General features: G+C 44.6%; 1 protein-coding gene across 2 annotated transcripts in view; it reads left to right on the top strand.

The window, feature by feature from the left end:
- pdzd2 (PDZ domain containing 2) overlaps positions 1-19,981 on the top strand; it is an 80,739-nt gene that overhangs the window by 15,308 nt on the left and 45,450 nt on the right. For both annotated transcript variants that reach the window (XM_084945199.1, XM_084945200.1), the window contains exons 2-6: positions 5,179-5,269; positions 6,641-6,950; positions 9,638-10,113; positions 13,311-13,806; positions 19,823-19,968. In XM_084945199.1, coding sequence (XP_084801325.1) covers positions 6,828-6,950; positions 9,638-10,113; positions 13,311-13,806; positions 19,823-19,968 — 1,241 coding nt within the window. In that variant the 5' untranslated portion in view covers positions 5,179-5,269; positions 6,641-6,827. The remainder of the gene's footprint in view (positions 1-5,178; positions 5,270-6,640; positions 6,951-9,637; positions 10,114-13,310; positions 13,807-19,822; positions 19,969-19,981) is intronic.

The following is a 19,981-nucleotide window of genomic DNA, read 5'->3' as shown; positions in this document are numbered from 1 at the left end:
TTCTCTTGAAAATGGGATGAACCCAGAATCTCAGTTTCTTTCTTTTTTGGCCTGACTAGGGTGGTTGAGCCAAAACCCACTCCTGCATACAACCAGGCTACGATGTAGGCTTAGGCAATATAGCTTCAACTTTATCACAAAATTGTCAAGAAAATTTACAATACTATTTTGGAGCATAGAGAAAAAATACATAGAAGAGTGTTTTTGCTGCTTGCAGCTCCAGGCAGCAGCACGTATAAGTGAAAGGTATGTTTCATCCTTCTAATGTTACTGTTACTCATGGCTCATCACCACCATGTGACCATATCAGTCACTCTCCCTGCACCGTTTGCCCTTCTTGTCATACGAAGCACGTGAGTGACTCAGTGATATGACACAGCCCTGCCACGGAGGACGAGACACCAGCAGCTGCTGATATGTAAGGAAATATGAACAAATGACTCCACCAACACCACTGCAGCACTGGATACTTCCTTTCATATGACATATTCCTGATGTGGATACACAGGCTATAAGCAGGGCTCTAAGCAGCTGCTTAGAAAGCCAAAGATGCAACATCCCTCGGAAAAAACATGTTTCAGTTTTATTATGTGGCAATATCATCATTAACAGTTATTCCATAATGGAATTACATTAAACTTTTTACTTGAATATTCGATACAGTCCCATAGTCACAAAGTGAAGAAGGTTTGCTTGAAATTCTTGCACATTTATTAAAAATCATATTTAAAAATGACGTGTAGATGAGGCGTCACACCTTTGACTGCAGTTGCAGCTTTAAGTCTTTTCGACGATGATGCTACAAGCTTGGCACGCATATCTTTGAGCAGTCCCTCCCATTTATCTTTGCAGAACCTCTCAGCCTCCATCAGGGTGGGTGAAGAGCATCAGTGCACAGTTATTGTCAGGTCTCTCAGGGATGTTCAGTTAGCTTCAAGTCTGGGCTCTGGACATAAACAGAGACATCCCTTTTCTTTCTCCTGCCCGTCCGCGTCATACTATACTACATATATACTATATACATGTCATTTTGTCATAATGGAGTGTTGTGTATAGAAGGCTTTTTGTATGAATACAGGAGGTTAATATATCTGTAGTTGTACACAGACGCAGCCTGCTCTGCTCGGGCCCCACACAGCTCACATAAACTGCTGACAGCAGCTCAGCGTGGCCTGAAACAATAAATATCTGTAATCCCCGCATGTTCCAGTGGCCCTGTCTAGCCAAACACACTGTGTCCTGTGCTGTGTGCTTTATTACAGAGCTCAAGCTAAAAAATAAGAAAGGGAACTACAACTAACTGAATGTCAGTGTCGGTTTTTATTTTAATGCCACATGTTATTACTCATAAGTTAACACACACAGACACACACAGTTATTAAGTACAGGCATGTGAGAATAAAAAAGGACTTGAGTCTGTTTTTGATTTCAGCCATAGTTATAACTGACCTCAGGTCAGCAGGCAGCTGTGAACAGGCCCACAGGAACTGAAGCCTCCTCAGCACACTGACTGATTCTGGGAAGACTTAAAAAACTAATCAGGTTATAGACAGTGAGCAAGTCAGAGATGTACCAGGGGCCCAAATCACTGAGATGCTCTATTGGTTCCCAGTTCAACGCGCCTTTAAAGTCCTTCTGTTAGTTCATAAAGTGATGTTAATACTGGCTTAATGTGGTTACATCTCTGGGTATGCTTACTATGCTTCTAGATGAGAGTACTCTTTAAAAGGTGTTTGAATTCTCTGAGAGGGCTCGTCGTGCACAGCATGAAAACTCTAAGACCAGGCAGCAAAGGAAGTTTGACCTACTTGTTGTGCATTGAAAACTCGAAAAAGAGTGTCCTCAGTGAGCAGAAAGGATAAGGATGCCACACCGAGGATGTAGACAAGTGGGTGAAAAATGCAGACAGCTCAGCCAAGCAGAGAAAAACATCCTCGCCAAAGAGCTGAACGTTGCTGTGACGCAGAGACAAACGTGGGCCTGTCTCAGCAATGCAAAGCCCCCAGCATCCAACATCAGCACGGAGGAGAGGAAGGCACTCACATCACTTAATAATGACAACAACATCATCATCCATCAGCAGACAAGGGTAGGTGCACAGTTTAAACCAGAAAGACTGTCGTGAGAACATTTTGTCGCTGCGCAGTGAGAAAAATACTTACAAGCTCCTGAAACGAGACCCAGGAAGTGTTTACATGAAGAGGCTGATAGACTGTCTTACACAGTCGATGTTAATGACCAGATCCCATAACGCTAGTTATACCCAGGGGAAGCTACACTAAGGTTGGGCGATTGGACGAATATATCGACTATTGGCTGAAGGACCAGCCTGCCTGGAGCGCTGAGAGGTTCACACGCTTCCCCTAGAGCCGGCTGAGGTGCTGTGTCACAGTGGAGGAAGTGGAGTGGGTAGGGTGAGCAGCCGTCACTCGCAATGAATCGTTTTCTCCTGTCTTTGAACAGGACAAGCAGCTGAGACTGTGTCATGGTTCTTTTCTCCGTGTGTGGGCGTCAGAGCTCAGCTTTGTTGTGTTGATTATTTTGGCCTCTGCTCACCCTGAAGTGTTGACACTTGTGTCGTGTTGCTTCCTCCTCACTAGTCTGTGAATAAGCGACATGCAGTGATTGTTTCCTGTGGCTGCTTGGGTTTGGGGGGAGCAGATGCCTCATCTATGCTGTGGCCATTCTGTGCATGGACAAGCCGCCGCCTCGAGTGGAGTTTAAGTATCTTGGGGTCTTGTTAGCACCTGCAGTGATGCAGATGTTCTACCAGCCTACTGAAGAACGTGCAGAGGGAACCTGTAAATTTACTTGCTGTGTTCCTACCATCACGTATGGCCACAAGTTCTGGGTAGTGGGTGGCTTGCTCATAGGAGGCCATATGGTTGTTGGGGTTTTTGTAGGGTCTACCTTACAGTATAAATCACCTTGAGGTGACTGTTGTTGTTGCTGGGTGTCCCTTAGAGGTAGTTTGAAGAACTTCAGGAGGAGCTCAGAGTAGAGCTGCTCCTCATTAAAGAAGCCAGTTAAGGTGGTTCATCTCCTGGTGCCTCTGAGCTGAGGTGTTCTGAGCATGGGAGATGATGTCTCGCCGCTGGTTTGGGAACGCCTTGGTTCCCAGGTGCAGGAGGTGGTCTAGGATGTGTGGACTGCTGCCCCTGCGACCTCTGGCCTCTGTTTATTTTAATATAGCATTTCCAACAATATAACAGTGGTGGAGAACAACAGAGAAATTAAATCCAGAAGAAAAACTATGTTTTTCATCTAATTCAAACTTCGGGTCCATGTGTGCACAGACTAACTATTTAATATATGAGTGAAGTGCCCGATGAAGAAACTGAACTGGCAGACCACACAGAGCAGCACTGAATTATGGGTATCCTGGAAGACAGTTAGACCTGCCATAGTGTCATAGCTGCGTGTGCTCCAGATTACAGTGATACTGTGGGTTTGTCCTGTAGTCTGTAACAATGTGGCACTTTAGATCCACTGAAATGAGGCTGTTTCTAATCTTTGGCCATATGGTGCCTGGACGAAGAGTGGGCTGTGGGGGTGGGTGAGGCATGTAGGTCAGCCTGGAATACAGAACCAACTAATCCGTGTTGCCAAACTATAGATGGACAGAAAGAATGCTTCAACCAACAGTCTGAATAATACTGAGCTCAGCTCGACTCCATTAATGAGCACATTTCAGACTTCTCTGAACCCCACAGTGGGTATCTCACTGGAGACTCAAATGAAGAGTAATATCAGCTGTTTTGTAAATGTTCTGAGCAGTTTAATTAGAAAGTAGCTTATTGATCCATCCAAGTCTTAGTGTAACCGCCTGTAGCTTAGAAAAGAACTGTCAAATTCAAAGAATGATCCCAGACTTGATGGTACCAGTTCACAACAACAGTCACTTCAAGCTGCTTCTAGCTTACTCTAAATATCCTCATGCTGTATTTATTGTGAGGTATGGAGTGTTTCTGCCTGGGGCTGTGTGAGATGACGATCAAATTATACTTTTTCGTGGTGTCACAAAATAAACTGCTTACAGCAATATGTTTTCATGGTTTGGATGGTCAACATGTGGATGCAGGCACAGAGGATCCCAGCATGACCAGTGAAGACGAGGCAGAACCAGTTAGCTCCAAACAGAAGGACCAGTCCAAACACATCCAGGACCTTACTCCTAAACGAGGGGCTGCCTCTGTCGTTACACTGTCATGCATTGGTCGAAACATTCGACTCCAGGTACTCGACTCCCAGCTGAAACATTCACACAGGTCGAGCTGCTGAGATTCACAGAACTGACAGAAGATGCACTATTTTGTGATCTATGTGGTTATCGGGAGGAGAAATATCATATATCAGGATATGAGACTGTGGTCGTATCACAGCACCCACAGTCATATAACTGTGACTATGCACAAACCTCTGAAGCGTCTGGGAGAGAGATCGTTTTAACTTTATAAGCAGCTCTTATCATTCATGTACCAGTGACATTACTGTTATGGCTCTTTCTCAAGTCATTAGATGGGATGGGCCTGCTAAGCTGATATATAGATGCCCATTGGCATTACCAAGATGGCTGACCGATGTCTTTAAGGATTAATGAAACATACAGTGCAGTGAGAACAATGTGTGACTTCCCCAAGTACATAACGAGTAACCGCTGTCATCAGCACACACCTCCACACCAACAGAGATGTCTCTGTGAGCTGAATGTTCCCACAGCTCTGAGTGTGCTTCATGTAGAGCTGAGGCTCCTTCTATGAGGTCATCATCACCAGCTGCTTCCTTTATCACGTTCTAATGATCACTGACATGTGTGCAACAGGCCTGATGTGGAGTCAGCTTCACCAGTTTGACTGTGGGTGCTGAGCCAGCAGTCCTGTGGATGGGCAGCATCGTACTGCTACGTGTGTGGAGCACTGAGCCAGAGATTATGGTGGGGGGGGGGGAGTGCTCCATTTAGGAGGATTTAGGTCATTACTGGAAATGTCATGTTAATGCTGTTGTTATTTAGCTGAAGTGTGTCAGCAGATGATCCTGTTCTCCTCTCAAACTTCAGTCTGAAGATTACAAACCCTTCGTAGCCTATCACACGGGCTTATTGTAGACAAATGCAGATGTGATGTCAGATGCATTTGTTCAGATGTCAGTACAAATAGAAACAGCTGCGTTTGTTTTCAGGCTTCCTGTGCTCACGTACGCTGGATGCACTGAAGGATCCTGTGAATGCCCAGGAGCTGCTACGTTTCTGCACTTGCTGGAAGCAGAGCTGGTAAGTCTGTGATGATCTGACAAAGGAACTAATGCATTTGTTTGTCATTTGTTAACTGAATCTTAAACTCCATCACTTATCTTTGTCCTTTATTAAACAAGTGAAAATGTTATCTGTTTGTTGCAGTACAAAAGCAAATGAAACCCTTCCTGTATGGCTTTTGGCTTTCTGTCAGTCAGTGAGGAGTCCAAGACTGTAACTGCAGTTTGTCTCCTCAAAGCATACACCCTGTACTATACCCTCACCCCGGGACGTTTAAAGTAGTTGTTCCAGCCCACGGTTCAGCTCAGGCCAGGACAGGGCAGGCACTGTTTGTGTGTACAGGAATAGCAGACGCAGATGGTGCCACAAAGCCCAGCAGTTTATTTGAAGCCCAGGCTCTACATAGTCATTACAGTGTGGTCTCATGGTAGCCTGCGTTTTTGTCTATATCTGCCACAGATGTGGCTACGCTTAGCTCTAAGTGTGCACATGCAGTGTCAGCCCAGAGTCCTCGGGAGCAGTTTGTTGTGAACGGGCCCCTGAAGATCCTGCTGGCTGAGCTGTTTCTGACTTCAGCCAGTTTAACTGAAGTCAGTTTGATCACCCAGGTCACTGTGTGTGAAATATCACAATCATTTCATTGCTGTTGATCTCGTGCAAATCCTGCATCTGACTACTTCGCTAACAGCATCAAGACTCAGTCTTCAGTCATAAGATTTGAATGTCCCACATAACAAGGTGAAAATCTGAATTCTCTGCACAGTTTCAATCTGAACTATAAATACACAGTCTGTTGTATCGCTGCTCTTTATTCTACAAACTCTTTCTGTGAGATGATGAAGTCAGCAGGTTCCTGTGTCGCAGTCACAAAGACCAGGTTGTTTTCAGCGTGTAGTACTAGTTAGTCCTAGTAACTGGGAGAGATTTAGTCCTTACTGGAAGCTTCGTTTTCAGTTCCTTCCTCTGCCTCTGTACGCAGCGCGGCTCTTTTGTTTTGTTAAGTTTCAGTTGTGATGACGTGGAGCAGACCTCTTCCTGTTTAGCTGCTCAATATAAACTGTTCTATGACAGCCAACAACATGGCATAGCTGCACTGAAGCCTGAACAGCAGTCGGCTAGCATTACTTTGAGCTATTTATTTTATATGTACTTTGGAAATGATCGTGCACAGTGCTTTTTGATTGGTTGGTGCTGCACATCATAAAACTCTGAGCTCTTTACCCTCCAGGCTCTGTTTGGTGCACTGTTACCATGTGAAGCATCAGAGAACAGCACAGACGTGTGCGGCAGGGATGACTGATGAGCTCGATGACTCAGGAAAAACAAACAAACATTATCTGTGTGTGTGTATTAAAGTCTGTATCACACTGTTTCTGTCTCGTGCTGCAGACCCCACACCAGACGTGTCCTGTCAGTAATGACATCCACCCTGGTTCACATCTCTGCCACACTGTCTCTGCACTGCTCTCTCTGAGAGATGGGTTTGGGGCAGCCATCCCAGACTGGTTCCTGCGCCTACACTGATTATTGGAAGCATCAGAGTGGCGCCTGGTGAAGGACAAGGGGAGATGCCAGGATGCCTATCACTCAGGACAACGCCATAAGCATTCTGTCACTGCTGGAGGATTGGCGTGGGGCTCACAGCACGAGGTCACAGCAGGATGATGATCTAAGTCAGGACAGCTCCTCCGGCTACACGGTACTGACCAGTCTCTCCACATCAGATAATGCTGCATGCTCTCATTGATGTTACCTGATTCCACCTTAAATCCCAACCTCTGACTGGGAGGACATGCATCACACCAAGAAGTCAAACAGGCAGGATGCAAACCTGTTAAAGACATGGACTGACAGCAGATGAGGGAAAGACAATGATACACAGAAAAGTCGTTCACTGCTCTGTGGTGACCCTGGGCTGGGCAGAGCAATCAGAGAGCTCGGAGACAAACACTCATGGGGAGTAAAACATGCTCACTTCATTTAATTATTAAAATGTCATTCAGATAAATTCAGCTTGATTTATACAGCACCAAATCACAGCAACAGTCGCACTGACAGAAAAACAGCAGTGTGTCTACATTACAAACAAACAGGACTAACGATGACACATTTCCCACCACAACCTCATTAATGCCCAGACAACTCAACATTGTGCGCTTTGTTCTGGCTGCACAAGCGTCGTTTTTTTCCATTTTTACTGAACAAAGTTTGATGGTTTTGTAGTTTCACCTACCAAGTGAAAGATCCCTGGTTTGATCCCAGGAGGACGCACGGCTGCTTCTAGAAGCAACATCTGCTTTCATTTGGTGTAAAAAACAAAACAAAACCAACGTCTTTTTCTACCAAAAGCTGGAGTGAGACTTCATGACGTCCTCCTACGTGAGCATGCCCTCCACTTCAGTGCACACCATCAGAGGATTGTTGAGTCGTGTGTCTCTCCCAGCTGCTGTTTGTTTTTGATAGCACATGCTAGCACATTCAATGTAATATTTGAAATAAGACCAACAGAAATGAATAAACAAACAGATAAAGGATTCCCATAAACAAGAGGAGCCAGTAGATCAGGGGGTCAAACTGAAACGAGCTGAGAGCCGCTGCTGGCGCTGTCGTCTCATTGGAGGACACGTTAGTGTTCAGCTAGAACAAAACAAACAAACACAAATATTTCCTAAAATGTTTCATTTGTTATTTTTAAATTTCAAATCTTGTATAAGACAAAACTGTAAACTTAGCTGAAGCCTTTCAAACAAACACACTGGTCCTCTGTGTGCGCACTAGGGCTGCCACAAACGATTATTTTGATAGTCGACTAGTCACCGATTATTTTTGCGATTAGTCGACTAATCAGATCATCATCCATTGTAAAACGTACAGCTTATTGCACCAGCAGCGTCTGCTCTTATATAACTATCATTAGCTTACAGCTTTAAGTGTTTCAGGTCTGTGCTAACTAAAAATAAAGACAAGATGATAGTTTATTAAATTTTAATGAAATTTGCAGATTGTTTCGGTGAAGTTTAATAAACTCCTTGCTATCTAAAATATAACAGGACACCGGAGCATATTCTCGAGCATCTCATGCTTCTGATAATCAGCTGTCTGCTTGACGTTTATTCAGCTGTGTAAAAACTATAACTTTAATCTCAGCCAAACCGATTTACTCAGGAACAAATAAAATACAAAAAAAAAAGCCAAACAATAACATTTCTAAGTTATCTAAGTGACTTATATATGTTTAACCTGAGTAGCGAAAGACGGCGGTGGGTTTGAAAACGATTTGCCGGGAGTCCGGTGTTCTCACGGCTCTAGTGACCCTTGCCCCCGGCTCGCTATCGAGCTAGTGGGTAACAGAAGTCTCCGAAAACGTCGGAGCGCTTTTGAAAGTATGTGGTGTCTTGATAAACTGAGCAGATATTTGAGGTTTACACAGCTACATTCTCGGCTGAAAATATGTTAAACGTTTATTTTGTGACCCAGAAAGAATAATAAGAGTAACATTAAAACTAACTAGCTGCCGCCATTGTTGGAAACTGAGCTGGGCTGCGCTATGAATTCTGGGACAGAGCTACTTCTTCTTCTTCGGGGTTTAACGGCAGCTGGCATCCTTGTACATGCAGTGCTGCCATCTTCTGTTTCAGTCCGTTATTACACTCTTAAATCCTACTACTTATTCCTGCGTCTTTTGGGATCTTACAAAGCTTCAAACGACGCGTCGACTATTAAATCAGTCGTCGACGATTTTGATAGTCGACGTAATCGTGACTAGTCGACTAATCGTGGCAGCCCTAGTGCGCACACGTTGTGTTTGTATAGAGCAGAATAAATAAGTGCACACAGTGTGCGACTGTCACTGACAGCCTGAGCAGGTTTGTGCTCTCTGCTCATGTCGTCTTCATATTCAGTCATGTTGTGCTTTTGATTTTCCTCCCTAACAAACAGTCACTTCAAAGACAAACTGCATTATGTTTCTCCACATCAGTGTACGGGCAAGTGGCCCGCGGGCCGCGAGTTTGACACCCCTGATAGAGATACTGTATAGCTGTTCTTGCAGGAGCAAAGCGTGCTCCGTGCATTCACATCACAGTTCTGAAGCTGCTGACAGGACAAGATTAAAAAAGAAAGAAATAAAAATTAAAAGTGGCCTGTGAGGAACAGAATTTAGTTATTTATTTATTTATTTAGTTTAGTTTAGTTATTTATTTATTTCACACTTGGTACAACAAATCAAACAAACCAACCACACTTTCTATCAATAAAGCACTACAACCATGTGTGAAAAGGAGCAGGAAGAAGAAAATATTCTTAGAATGAATGTATATTTGTTGAAAACTAACGTCTGCACAGATGCAAGTGTTTCCTGATTGGTGACTCTTCTTCTCTCTGCAGCGGCTGGATCCTGACTCCTACCAGAACGGGGATGGGGAGAGTGTGTGCAGCACTGTTAGTGGCGGAGGACATGTGGAGGACACGTCCCTCTGTCTGGCTGCTATTCAGAAGTTGGTGGAGTACATTCATTTCAACTTCATGGAGGGGGACACAGCTCCATCACTCAGCCGGGCCTCATACAGTGAGGCGTTAGATGTTGAGCTTCATACGGTTTCCCTCAGTAAGGATGAGGGGGATGCTGCGGACTTCGGCCTTAGCTTTGGAAACATCCCTATTTTTGGAGACCCAAAGGGAAGAAAGAAGGGAGGCCCGAGGAGCAGGAGGGATCAGAGCCCCATCATGGATGTGGGCTGCATCTGGGTGACGGAGGTGAGGAAGAGGAGCCCAGCAGCTCGTTGTGGTGGGATCAAACTGAGAGATGAACTGCTGTCACTGAATGGGCAGCTAATGGTGGGAGTAGATGTCAGTGGAGCCAGGTAAGATTAATAAAACCTGATATATGAGTGAAGATCTGTGAAAAGTAAATAACACTCATTACCTCCACAGCAAATACACTGAAGAGACAGGCAGCAGCCAGGCATTGATAACCAAATCATCATTCATCATTATGATCATTAACAAGTGTGAGCAGCTCTGTCAGAGCAGACGTTTTGACAGTTTGCTGCAATGCCACAGTCTGTCCCAACAGAGTGATCAGTAGGGATGGGTATCGTTTAGGTTTTATCTGATACCGGTGCCAAACCGGTACTTTTGAAACGGTGCAGCTGCTTAAACGGTGCTCAAACTGGTGCTTAAAGAACGGAGAACACAAAATTGGTCCAAAAACCTCTCATGTTCAGCTGTTTTTTTTGTAAAAAGATAACAATGTTAGCCTTTTCTGCAGCTATGGGGCATATATGGTATCGCTCTTGGCTGGAAGCAGTGCTTAATCAATGGAAAAACACAAACTTTGTCTAAAAACCTCTCATGTTTAGCTGTTTTCCACTTTCTCTTTGGTCATTTTAGCCTTTTTGGCCAGGGTGAAGGGAGTATCTGCCATCAAACAAGAAGACAGCTGCATGTAGCTATGATGGTGTTTGCTAGTTCACCTTACATGCATTAATGTAATAACGTGGTTAGCCTACTCAACGTAAATTACACACGAACAACATTAAGCTACTCACGCAGAGAAGAACGGCTGCTGCTGCATCATCATCCTCATCATTTCTGCTACTCTGGCAGGGCTAGGGGCCAGGACTCTCCTCTTCGGGTTCTTGGGGGATGTTGCTAACTCCGGGTCCGATAACAGGCACCACACCCGCAGTAGATGTGCTCGGTGTGAGGTCTCGCAGCAAGCTATCAAATACGGCGCATTTCTCGGCTTTTAAAAAAAACGCTATGCATCGCCAGGTGTTTCATCAGATTTGAGGAGTTACCTCCTTTGACAGTATCACAGTATCACCTTAAAGCACTTGTTGCAGGCTGCTGAGTTTGCATCTTTTGGTGTGAAGTACAGCCAGAATTTGACCGCTTCGCCTTGGGCGTTTTTAATCTGTAGCTCTGCTCTAAAAGAACGTACGTACCTGGACCCGCCTACTATCCTCGGAAACGTAAAATGATTGGCTAGAATCTAAAGTGTATCACAGCTCAGGAAAAAAAAGCACAGAAATAAAGCACCGAAATGTGCGCTGCTTTTCGGTCTGGTTACTATTATGTCAGAACCGGTGCCATCATGGCACCGGATACCGGTACCCATCCCTAGTGATCAGAGCTCCAAGCACAGTGGTACAAGGCTCATGATTTGGACTGGGGCAGTTTGAAGTCCTCTCTATGCCCAAGTGCTCTACAGTGATGAAGAGTAGTGTGAGCACACCATTGTTTTTCTTGTGACATTACCAATAAGTGTGATGTGTCACATGGCCCTCTTCCTATTGAAAAAACAAAAGTTGTATCCAAGATGGCCGACTTCTAAATGGCCACCGTGGTCACCTCCCATCTTGAGGAGTTTGCCCCCTCACATATACTAATGTGCCACAAACAGGACTTTAATATCACCAACCATTCCCCTGTTATTACGGTGTATCCATATAAATGGCCCACCCTGTAGAAATATATAAACCCTCTAAAGCTGTCTGTCACTGTGTTTTGGCACAAAGTGATTCAATCTGTGTCTGGAAAGTACAGCGGACAGAAATGTCTGGTAGTGTAATCATTTGTTTTACAGTGACTCTCTATGTTTTGCTCAGTTCATGGTGATTACATCAAACTTCTGTCACGCTGAGGTTAAGTCATGCTTCTGCTGTAGATCTAAAATATGCACCCACACTTCTGGTGGGCTTAAGAGTCAATGTTTTGTAATGTTACCTTTATTTTTCTTAGCAAATGATTTAATAATTGATCAACATTAATTTATCCTGCCTTACAGAGACCTGCTGGTTACAGCTTGATGACTTTTCATCTGTTTTCAGTTCATCCATCCATCCATATTCTTCTGCTTATGCAGGGCTAGGTCACAGGGTCAAATCCTCTAGCTTATCCGGGGGAACACCAAGGCCCCGGGGCCTCCTCCCGATGGGACACGGCTGGAACACCTCACCCAGGAGGCATCCTTGTCAGAAGCCCTAACTATCTTAACTGGCTCCTTTCGGTGTGGAGGAGCAGTGGCTTTACTCTAATCCCCTCCTGAATGGCCGAACTCCTCACCCTATCTCTAAGGGAGAGGCCAGCCACCCTTCAGAGGAAGCTCATTTCTGCCGCTTGTATCTGCGATCTCGTTCTTTGGGTCACTACCCACAGCTCGTGACCATAGGTGAGGCTAGGGACGTAGCTCGACCGGTAAATTGAGAGCTTGGCTTTTACACTCAGCTCTGTCCTCACCAAGATGGATGGGTACAGCATCTGTATCTGTGAGAGACCAACAGACCTATCTATGGATCCCCTGCTGCCTTCTCCCCTCACTCATGAACAAGACAAGACCCCGACATACTTAAACTCCTCCACTTGGGACAGTAACTCGACCCTGACCTGGAGTGGGCACTCCACCCTTTTCCGGCTGAGGACCACGGGCTCAGACTTGGAGGTGCTGATTCCCATTCCCGCCACTTCATACTCGGCTGTGCTCCACCTGATGAAGCCAACAGAACGACAAGCAGAGATGAAATTCTGAGGCCACCCAAGTGGAAGCCTTCATTCTGCTGTGAACCACAGAGTAGAATAAACTAAAGGGTCAGATGCATCTGTCAGGTCTTTGATGGATTTCTTTTCCTAATTCAAAAATACTATTTCATCCCAAACTGTCAAACTGTTATCTTTGGCATTTTGCATAAAATGAACTAAACAAATGTCAACCAGTTATGTGTGTTTGTGACAAGTGCTTGTAACAAAGATTTAAAACAATTTAAAATAGTTGTTATTAATTTGTCTGCTCTGTGTAGACAAACACTGGTTCATTCCTTGAGTCAGGAGCCTTTTTATGTTTGAATGATTCACAGGAAGGCGTGTCGGTGTGAGAACTGGTGTTTTGAAACGTATGCACATTACTATATTTCAATGAATATAAACACAAATCAAGCATTTTATTGTAGAAAAGTGTAGAAATACTGACCTAAGTGCAAAGACTGTACTCCTAAAATAGTTCTGCCTTTATTTTATGACACCTTTATCTTATTTCATCTTTTCTTTGCCTTATTCACAGTTACCTGACTGACCAGTGCTGGAATGGAGGCTGTATTTACCTGATACTGCTGCGGCGAGTCAAGCGAAAGGCTCCTCTTCCTCCCTGCGATGCAGCTGAAAGTGTTTGTATCCCACTCACCAGTGACAACTGTGAAGCCCAGCGTCACAGCACATCTGAGTCCTCCGACAGCTCTGCAAATTACAGACGCACACGTAAATTTGGAGTGATATCACGCTCATCCTTCAACCAAGAGGACAGGCAGCGTACGAGCTCAGAAGTCCGGAGGTCTTATCATGACTACAGTTCTCATCCTGAGAATATAGAAGCTAGTCCTCCAGATAACTCAGCTCACACCCTCCCCACACCTTCTAAGGAAAGCCCAGACCACTGTTCTCAGGTCAGAGCTGCTCCCCAGCGTCAACACGGTGGCGAGGCTGCCCCCCAGCCGCTAAGGTGTTACAGTCAGCTGCTAGAGTTCAAAATGGATTCTTTCTGCAGTGAATATTCATGCCAGGTGAGACAAATCGGATCAATACACGTCTGTTAGAAGCTTCCAACATGTTTTACTCAGTAACTGTTTCAATGAGAAGCAAATACAATCTACTGTGGTGCAGTTGTTGATAGGTTCATCTAGCATAAACCCATTGCTGGAACGCCAAGACAATTCTACTACAATGGCAAAAGCAAAACGCAAGTCACCAGAGCTCTTTGTGTGATCTCGTGCACGAGGGAGACGCCCGAGACGAGCGCTGTTCCTGCCGCTCGAACCCCAGTCACTCTGTCAGCTCCCCCATAGCACTGCTCTTTATTGTGGTTACATGAATATGCATAGGTTCATTAACATATGACGTCTTACACAGGCATGCATGTGAACAAAGAGTACCATCTGTGTGTATGTGTGTGTATCAAGATATGGCCCTGTGAACGCCTCCTTAAAAAGCCGGTACCAGGAGTCCAGCGGTCCACCTAAACAAAAGGCTCTTATACTAAAAGAGATACAGATACAATCCTCCTGTACCATAAATCAGGAAGAGAAGGTACGACCTCTCATGACCTGAGGATGTGTGTGTATATGCCAGAACACTCTGGAAGGCTCACAGTCTTTGCAGACGACTAAGGATCAGACATCCTATCAATATACAATCGATTATGCACCTCTACGCATATATGGTTATATATTTCTAAGCATAAATGACAATCCAACAGTAAAAACCTAACAATTGTCATGGAAACTTGATCTGATCATAAAACTGTAAGCCCAGGGGGCAGAAATGTCAAACAGAGAGCTCTGTCAGTGCATGAAACAGCAGATCAGTTTGATCAGGCAGACGGTTTCAAAATCCTAAAAACTTTCTAATAACATCTGCGAGGCTTCGCTGAATTTTAGTTATGGTTTGAAAAATAAATTGTGATCTGTTTTTTTCCTAAAGTTTATTTGGTATCTTGGGACTTCATCATATGACTCTGAGGCCTAGCATAGACACCAGTGGGAGAGGAGAGTGGGAATGGGAAGATGCCCAGAATGACCTGTGAAAAATAAAAGTTGTGCATGTGGGTTTCCTTTGACCCTGTTTTACGCTGACAGCTGTTAAACCTTTCAGACAGTACTGCGATGGGGCCCCGAGGCCAGTACGTGGCAGTGGACCAAAGTGCAGACACAAACGCAACGGCGATAAGAACTCCACAGGTTTGATTAGAAACAGAAATAACCATAATAAGACGAGGACATGTGGCGGGGAGTCTGACCTGGAGGCAGTGTAACAGAGGGACAGTGTGGTTAAGAGCTGAGTGTGAAGAGCTACAACTGGAGAGAAGATGATTCCGCATTACTTGCACATGGAGAGCACAAAGCTTTAGAGGGGGCAGCTGGGCGAACGTCCAAGTGGTGTGGGAATGAAGGGCAGGCATGGCGCAGTCATAGGCCCTGTGGGGTAGAAGGGACCACGCCTTGTCCTTACTGAAGACGTCCTGAAGGGTTATGATATTGCTTTGGGGACTGAGGAAATATCCAGAGGTGAAGGTATGGCTGGTGATGATTCTGATGTTCCTGAGGCTAGAGCTGAGGATAAGCAGCTTGTAACCTTGTTGACCTGAGCAGTTGATGTGTGGATTGTGCTTTCTTAATCGAGGGTAGCTGAGAATTCAAGGCGTTTCAGGGAGGTGAAGGTGAAGAATAAGAGTGCTTCCCAGTGGTTTCCTGGCGTGACCAGATGGACAGGTTCGGCTCAGTGAGTGATTAATACAAAGACTTGGTTGTTGAGTGAAGTGGCCGGTATGGGAGGGTCGAGCTGAACGAGCGGCAGATTTAATTGTTTAGCTAGCGCTGTGTCTGTGAGATTCCACAGGAATCGATGAGGAAAATGAGGCAACCTGCAACAACTGATTAGAAACATGTAAAAACAACTGCATAAAAAACAAAGCTCAGTTTTGTTTGGTTAATTAAACTGGTTGCAACATAAATATTTGAGTGTGGTCAGTATGTACTTGGCAGTACATGAAGGTGCCAAGGATAATTTAGGAAAAACGTCACATTGATTCACATCAGAGTGTCTTCTGTATCTGAATTGGAAACACACTGAAACTGACTTGGAGTAGAATACAATGGGAGAACTGAAAAATCATGCATGCATAAAACATTACCACGTTGTCAAACACATCCCCCAAATAGTTACAAAAATGTGCTCCTTAATTTATGTTTCTTTCAGTCTGTGTTTGATAGATATTGTTTAATATGTAATTTCTGTGTGTTAGACTATGACACTGTCAGCTAAGCGTTTTTATATTTTTGCTGCACTAAAAAGAAATGCCACTGACTCAGGTCATATAGCCACTAAAGTGTAGTGAAGACTTTATACATGCGGGTTAATGTGCGAGAAAGTGGCTTTATTGTGGGAGCTAGAAAGTTTTATATCAATAGAACAAACAGGGCGTAACTCATGGAGCTTTCTCACTGATTTAAGGGTTTGTGGCCTGATGTTCAAACCAAACTCCAAACACTTTGAAATAAAGAAACACACTTTTAGCCTTGCGAGGTCCTATGAAAGTTGATCAAATATAGAAATACTTGAAATACAGTAACTGCAATTCCAATAACTGCTGCCAGAATTTTGACCAATATGCTTTGATTTCAGAACTGAGTCATGTTTAGCGATGGAAGAGGACTCCAAGTCTAGACTTATAGACAAGCAAAGATGTAATGAACATTTTAACCATGGTGGCAGTAGTTCAACTAGCCTAGGTTTTTCAAAGGATAATTTCTCATACACAACCTTTATGTACTTGGGGGAGATTTTCAGAAGGGTCCTACCAGTGGCTGGACAAAGCTGGACTGAAAGACAGCACAGAGGCACTAATCATGGCAGCACAGGAACAAGCTCTGAGCACAAGATCCATAGAGGCTGGGGTCTATCACACCAGGCAAGACCCCAGGTGCAGGCTGTGTAAAGATGAGACAATCCAGCACATAACAGCAGGGTGCAAGATGCTAGCAGGCAGGGCATACATGGAACGCCATAACCAAGTGACCGGCATAGTGTACAGGAACATCTGTGCGAGTATGGCCTGGAGGTCCCGAGGTCAAAATGGGAGACGTCCCCAAGGGTGGTGGAGAATGACCGAGCTAAGGTCCTGTGGGACTTCCAGATACAGACGGACAAAATGATGGTGGCTAACCAACCAGACATAGTGGTGGAGGACAAACAGAAGAAGACGGCCGTAGTGATCGATGTAGTGATACCAAATGACAGCAACATCAGGAAGAAGGAACACAAGAAGCTGGAGAAATACCAAGGGCTCAGAGAAGAGCTGGAGAAGATGTGGAGGGTGAAGGTGACGGTGGTCCCCGTGGTAATCGGAGCACTCGGTGCGGTGACTCCCAAGCTAGGCGAGTGGCTCCAGCAGATCCCGGGAACAACAGCGGAGATCTCTGTCCAGAAGAGCGCAGTCCTGGGAACAGCTAAGATACTGCAGGACCCTCAAGCTCCCAGGCCTCTGGTAGAGGACCCGAGCTTGATGGATTGACCGCCCGCAGGGGCGAGTGGGAATTTTTATATATATTGTTTTAAATATATCGTAATCCTAATGTATATCTTTTATTTTGATCCATGTGTACCATGGGGTGTTTTCCAAACACATGCTATTGTCTTGCTCACACTCCTACCTTACTTACTAGTGTGTAGGTCCCAAAATTTTGTGCACTGCTGTCTGGTGCTCCTCCTACACAGTGCCAACCTAATCTGAGATGGCTCTAACTCAGTTCCAACATGATTGGTTTGGTGCTGCACTGTTGTCATTGGGCTTTCGTGCTGTCTGTTAAAACATGGATGGAATGAGCTTGATCGACTTTGTATTAACCATGTTTTATATTGCTATTAAGGAAAGTGTTTTGCATAATAATAACTTTTATAATTTTATCACTTAACTCTACTAGCAGTTGTGTCAGAACATGCTTTTTTATACTATAAGTTAATGTAACACATGACTTTATATACAGTGGTTTGCAAAAGTATTGGGCCCCCTTGAACTTTTCCACATTTTGTCACATTACAGCCACAAACATGAATCAATGTTATTGGAATTCCAGGTGAAAGACCAACACAAAGTGGTGCACACGTGAGAAGTGGAACGAAAATCAGACATGATTCCAAACATGTTTTACAAATAAATAACTGCAAAGTGGGGTGTGCGTAATTATTCAGCCCCCTGAGTCAATACTTTGTAGAACCACCTTTTGCTGCAGTTCCAGCTGCCAGTCTTTTAGGGTATGTCTCTACCAGCTTTGCACATCTACAGACTGAAATCTTTGCTCATTCTTCTTTGCAGAACAGCTCCAGCTCAGTCAGATTAGATGGACAGCGTTTGTGAACAGCAGTTTTCAGATCTTGCCACAGATTCTCGATTGGATTTAGACACCAGACAGGTCAGGGATAAAGTTACTGAGAAATTTAAAGCAGCTCTTAGGCTACAAAAAGATTTCCCAAGCCTTGAACATCCACGGAGCACTGTTCAAGCCATCATTCAGAAATGGAAGGAGTATGGCACAACTGTAAAGCTACCGAGACAAGGCCGTCCACCTAAAGTCACAGGCCGAACAAGGAGAGCGCTGATCAGAAATGCAGCCAAGAGGCCCACGGTGACTCTGGACGAGCTGCAGAGATCTACAGCTCAGGTGGGGGAATCTGTCCATAGGACAACTATTAGTCGTGCACTGCACAAAGTTGGCCTTTATGGAAGAGTGGCAAGAAGAAAGCCATTGTTAACAGAAAACCATAAGAAGTCCCGTTTGCAGTTTGCCACAAGCCATGTGGGGACACAGCAAACATGTGGAAGAAGCTGCTCTGGTCAGATGAGACCAACATGGAACTTTTTGGCCAAAATGCAAAACGCTATGTGTGAAAACTAACACTGCTCATCACTCTGAACACACCATCCCCACTGTCAAACATGGTGGTGGCAGCATCATGCTCTGGGGGGGCTTCTCTTCAGCAGGGACAGGGAAGCTGGTCAGAGTTGATGGGAAGATGGATGGAGCCAAATACAGGGCAGTCTTGGAAGAAAACCTCTTGGAGTCTGCAAAAGACTTGAGACTGGGGCGGAGGTTCACCTTCCAGCAGGACAACGACCCTAAACATAAAGCCAGGGCAACAATGGGATGGTTTAAAACAAAACATATCCATGTGTTAGAACGGCCCAGTCAAAGTCCAGATCTAAATCCAATCGAGAATCTGTGGCAAGATCTGAAAACTGCTGTTCACAAACGCTGCCCAGCTAATCTGACTGAGCTGGAGCTGTTTCAAAGAAGAATGGGCAAAGATTTCAGTCTGTAGATGTGCAAAGCTGGTAGAGACAGACCCTAAAAGACTGGCAGCTGGAACTGCAGCAAAAGGTGGTTCTACAAAGTATTGACTCAGGGGGCTGAATAATTACACACACCCCACTTTGCAGTTATTTATTTGTAAAACATGTTTGGAATCATGTCTGATTTTCGTTCCACTTCTCACGTGTGCACCACTTTGTGTTGGTCTTTCACCTGGAATTCCAATCAAATTGATTCATGTTTGTGGCTGTAATGTGACAAAATGTGGGAAAGTTCAAGGGGGCCCAATACTTTTGCAAGCCGCTGTACATTGTCAACGTGGAGCAACCAACCAGCAGGGCAGAAAATATAGTCGTTTGCAGGGGAAGAGCTGGTGCTTTTTTGGTGATTTATCAATAGTGCCTCAATGGACCTTAACCACATGATTGCATATGACCAGCCGGTCCATGTAAGTTAGTCCATGTTTAATTAAAGATTTCCAAGGAAAGCAAGAGAGTAATGGGATAGCGGTTTAACATGTAGGTCAGTGTTGTGAGAAACAACTGGTATGTCATTCCTGTATATCATGCAAAATGTGTGTAGCTAGCTTATTTTTGCTCCTGTTTTCTACATAATTCATGTTTTTGCACATTACTGATAATATATCTAGTATGTAGTAACATTTATATCTGACTCTGTATGATAAGTTGTTTGTTTTTCATGTGTTTTTTTGTAGCCCAGAGATACCAACCACATCTGGAAAATGCACATGGTGAAGGGTCAGGAGGGCCTTGGAATAAAGATCACAGGGGGGCGTGGCTCCAAGCGTTCCCCTCATGGCATCATCATTACACATATAGAGGAGGGAGGCGCCATTTACAGGTGCAGTTAGGAA

This window comes from Perissodus microlepis, chromosome 12 (assembly GCF_051167445.1).
Source record: "Perissodus microlepis isolate ML-2025 ecotype Zambia chromosome 12, ASM5116744v1, whole genome shotgun sequence".
Taxonomy (NCBI): Eukaryota; Metazoa; Chordata; class Actinopteri; order Cichliformes; family Cichlidae; genus Perissodus; species Perissodus microlepis.
This window is presented reverse-complemented; position numbering and strand designations above follow the sequence as displayed.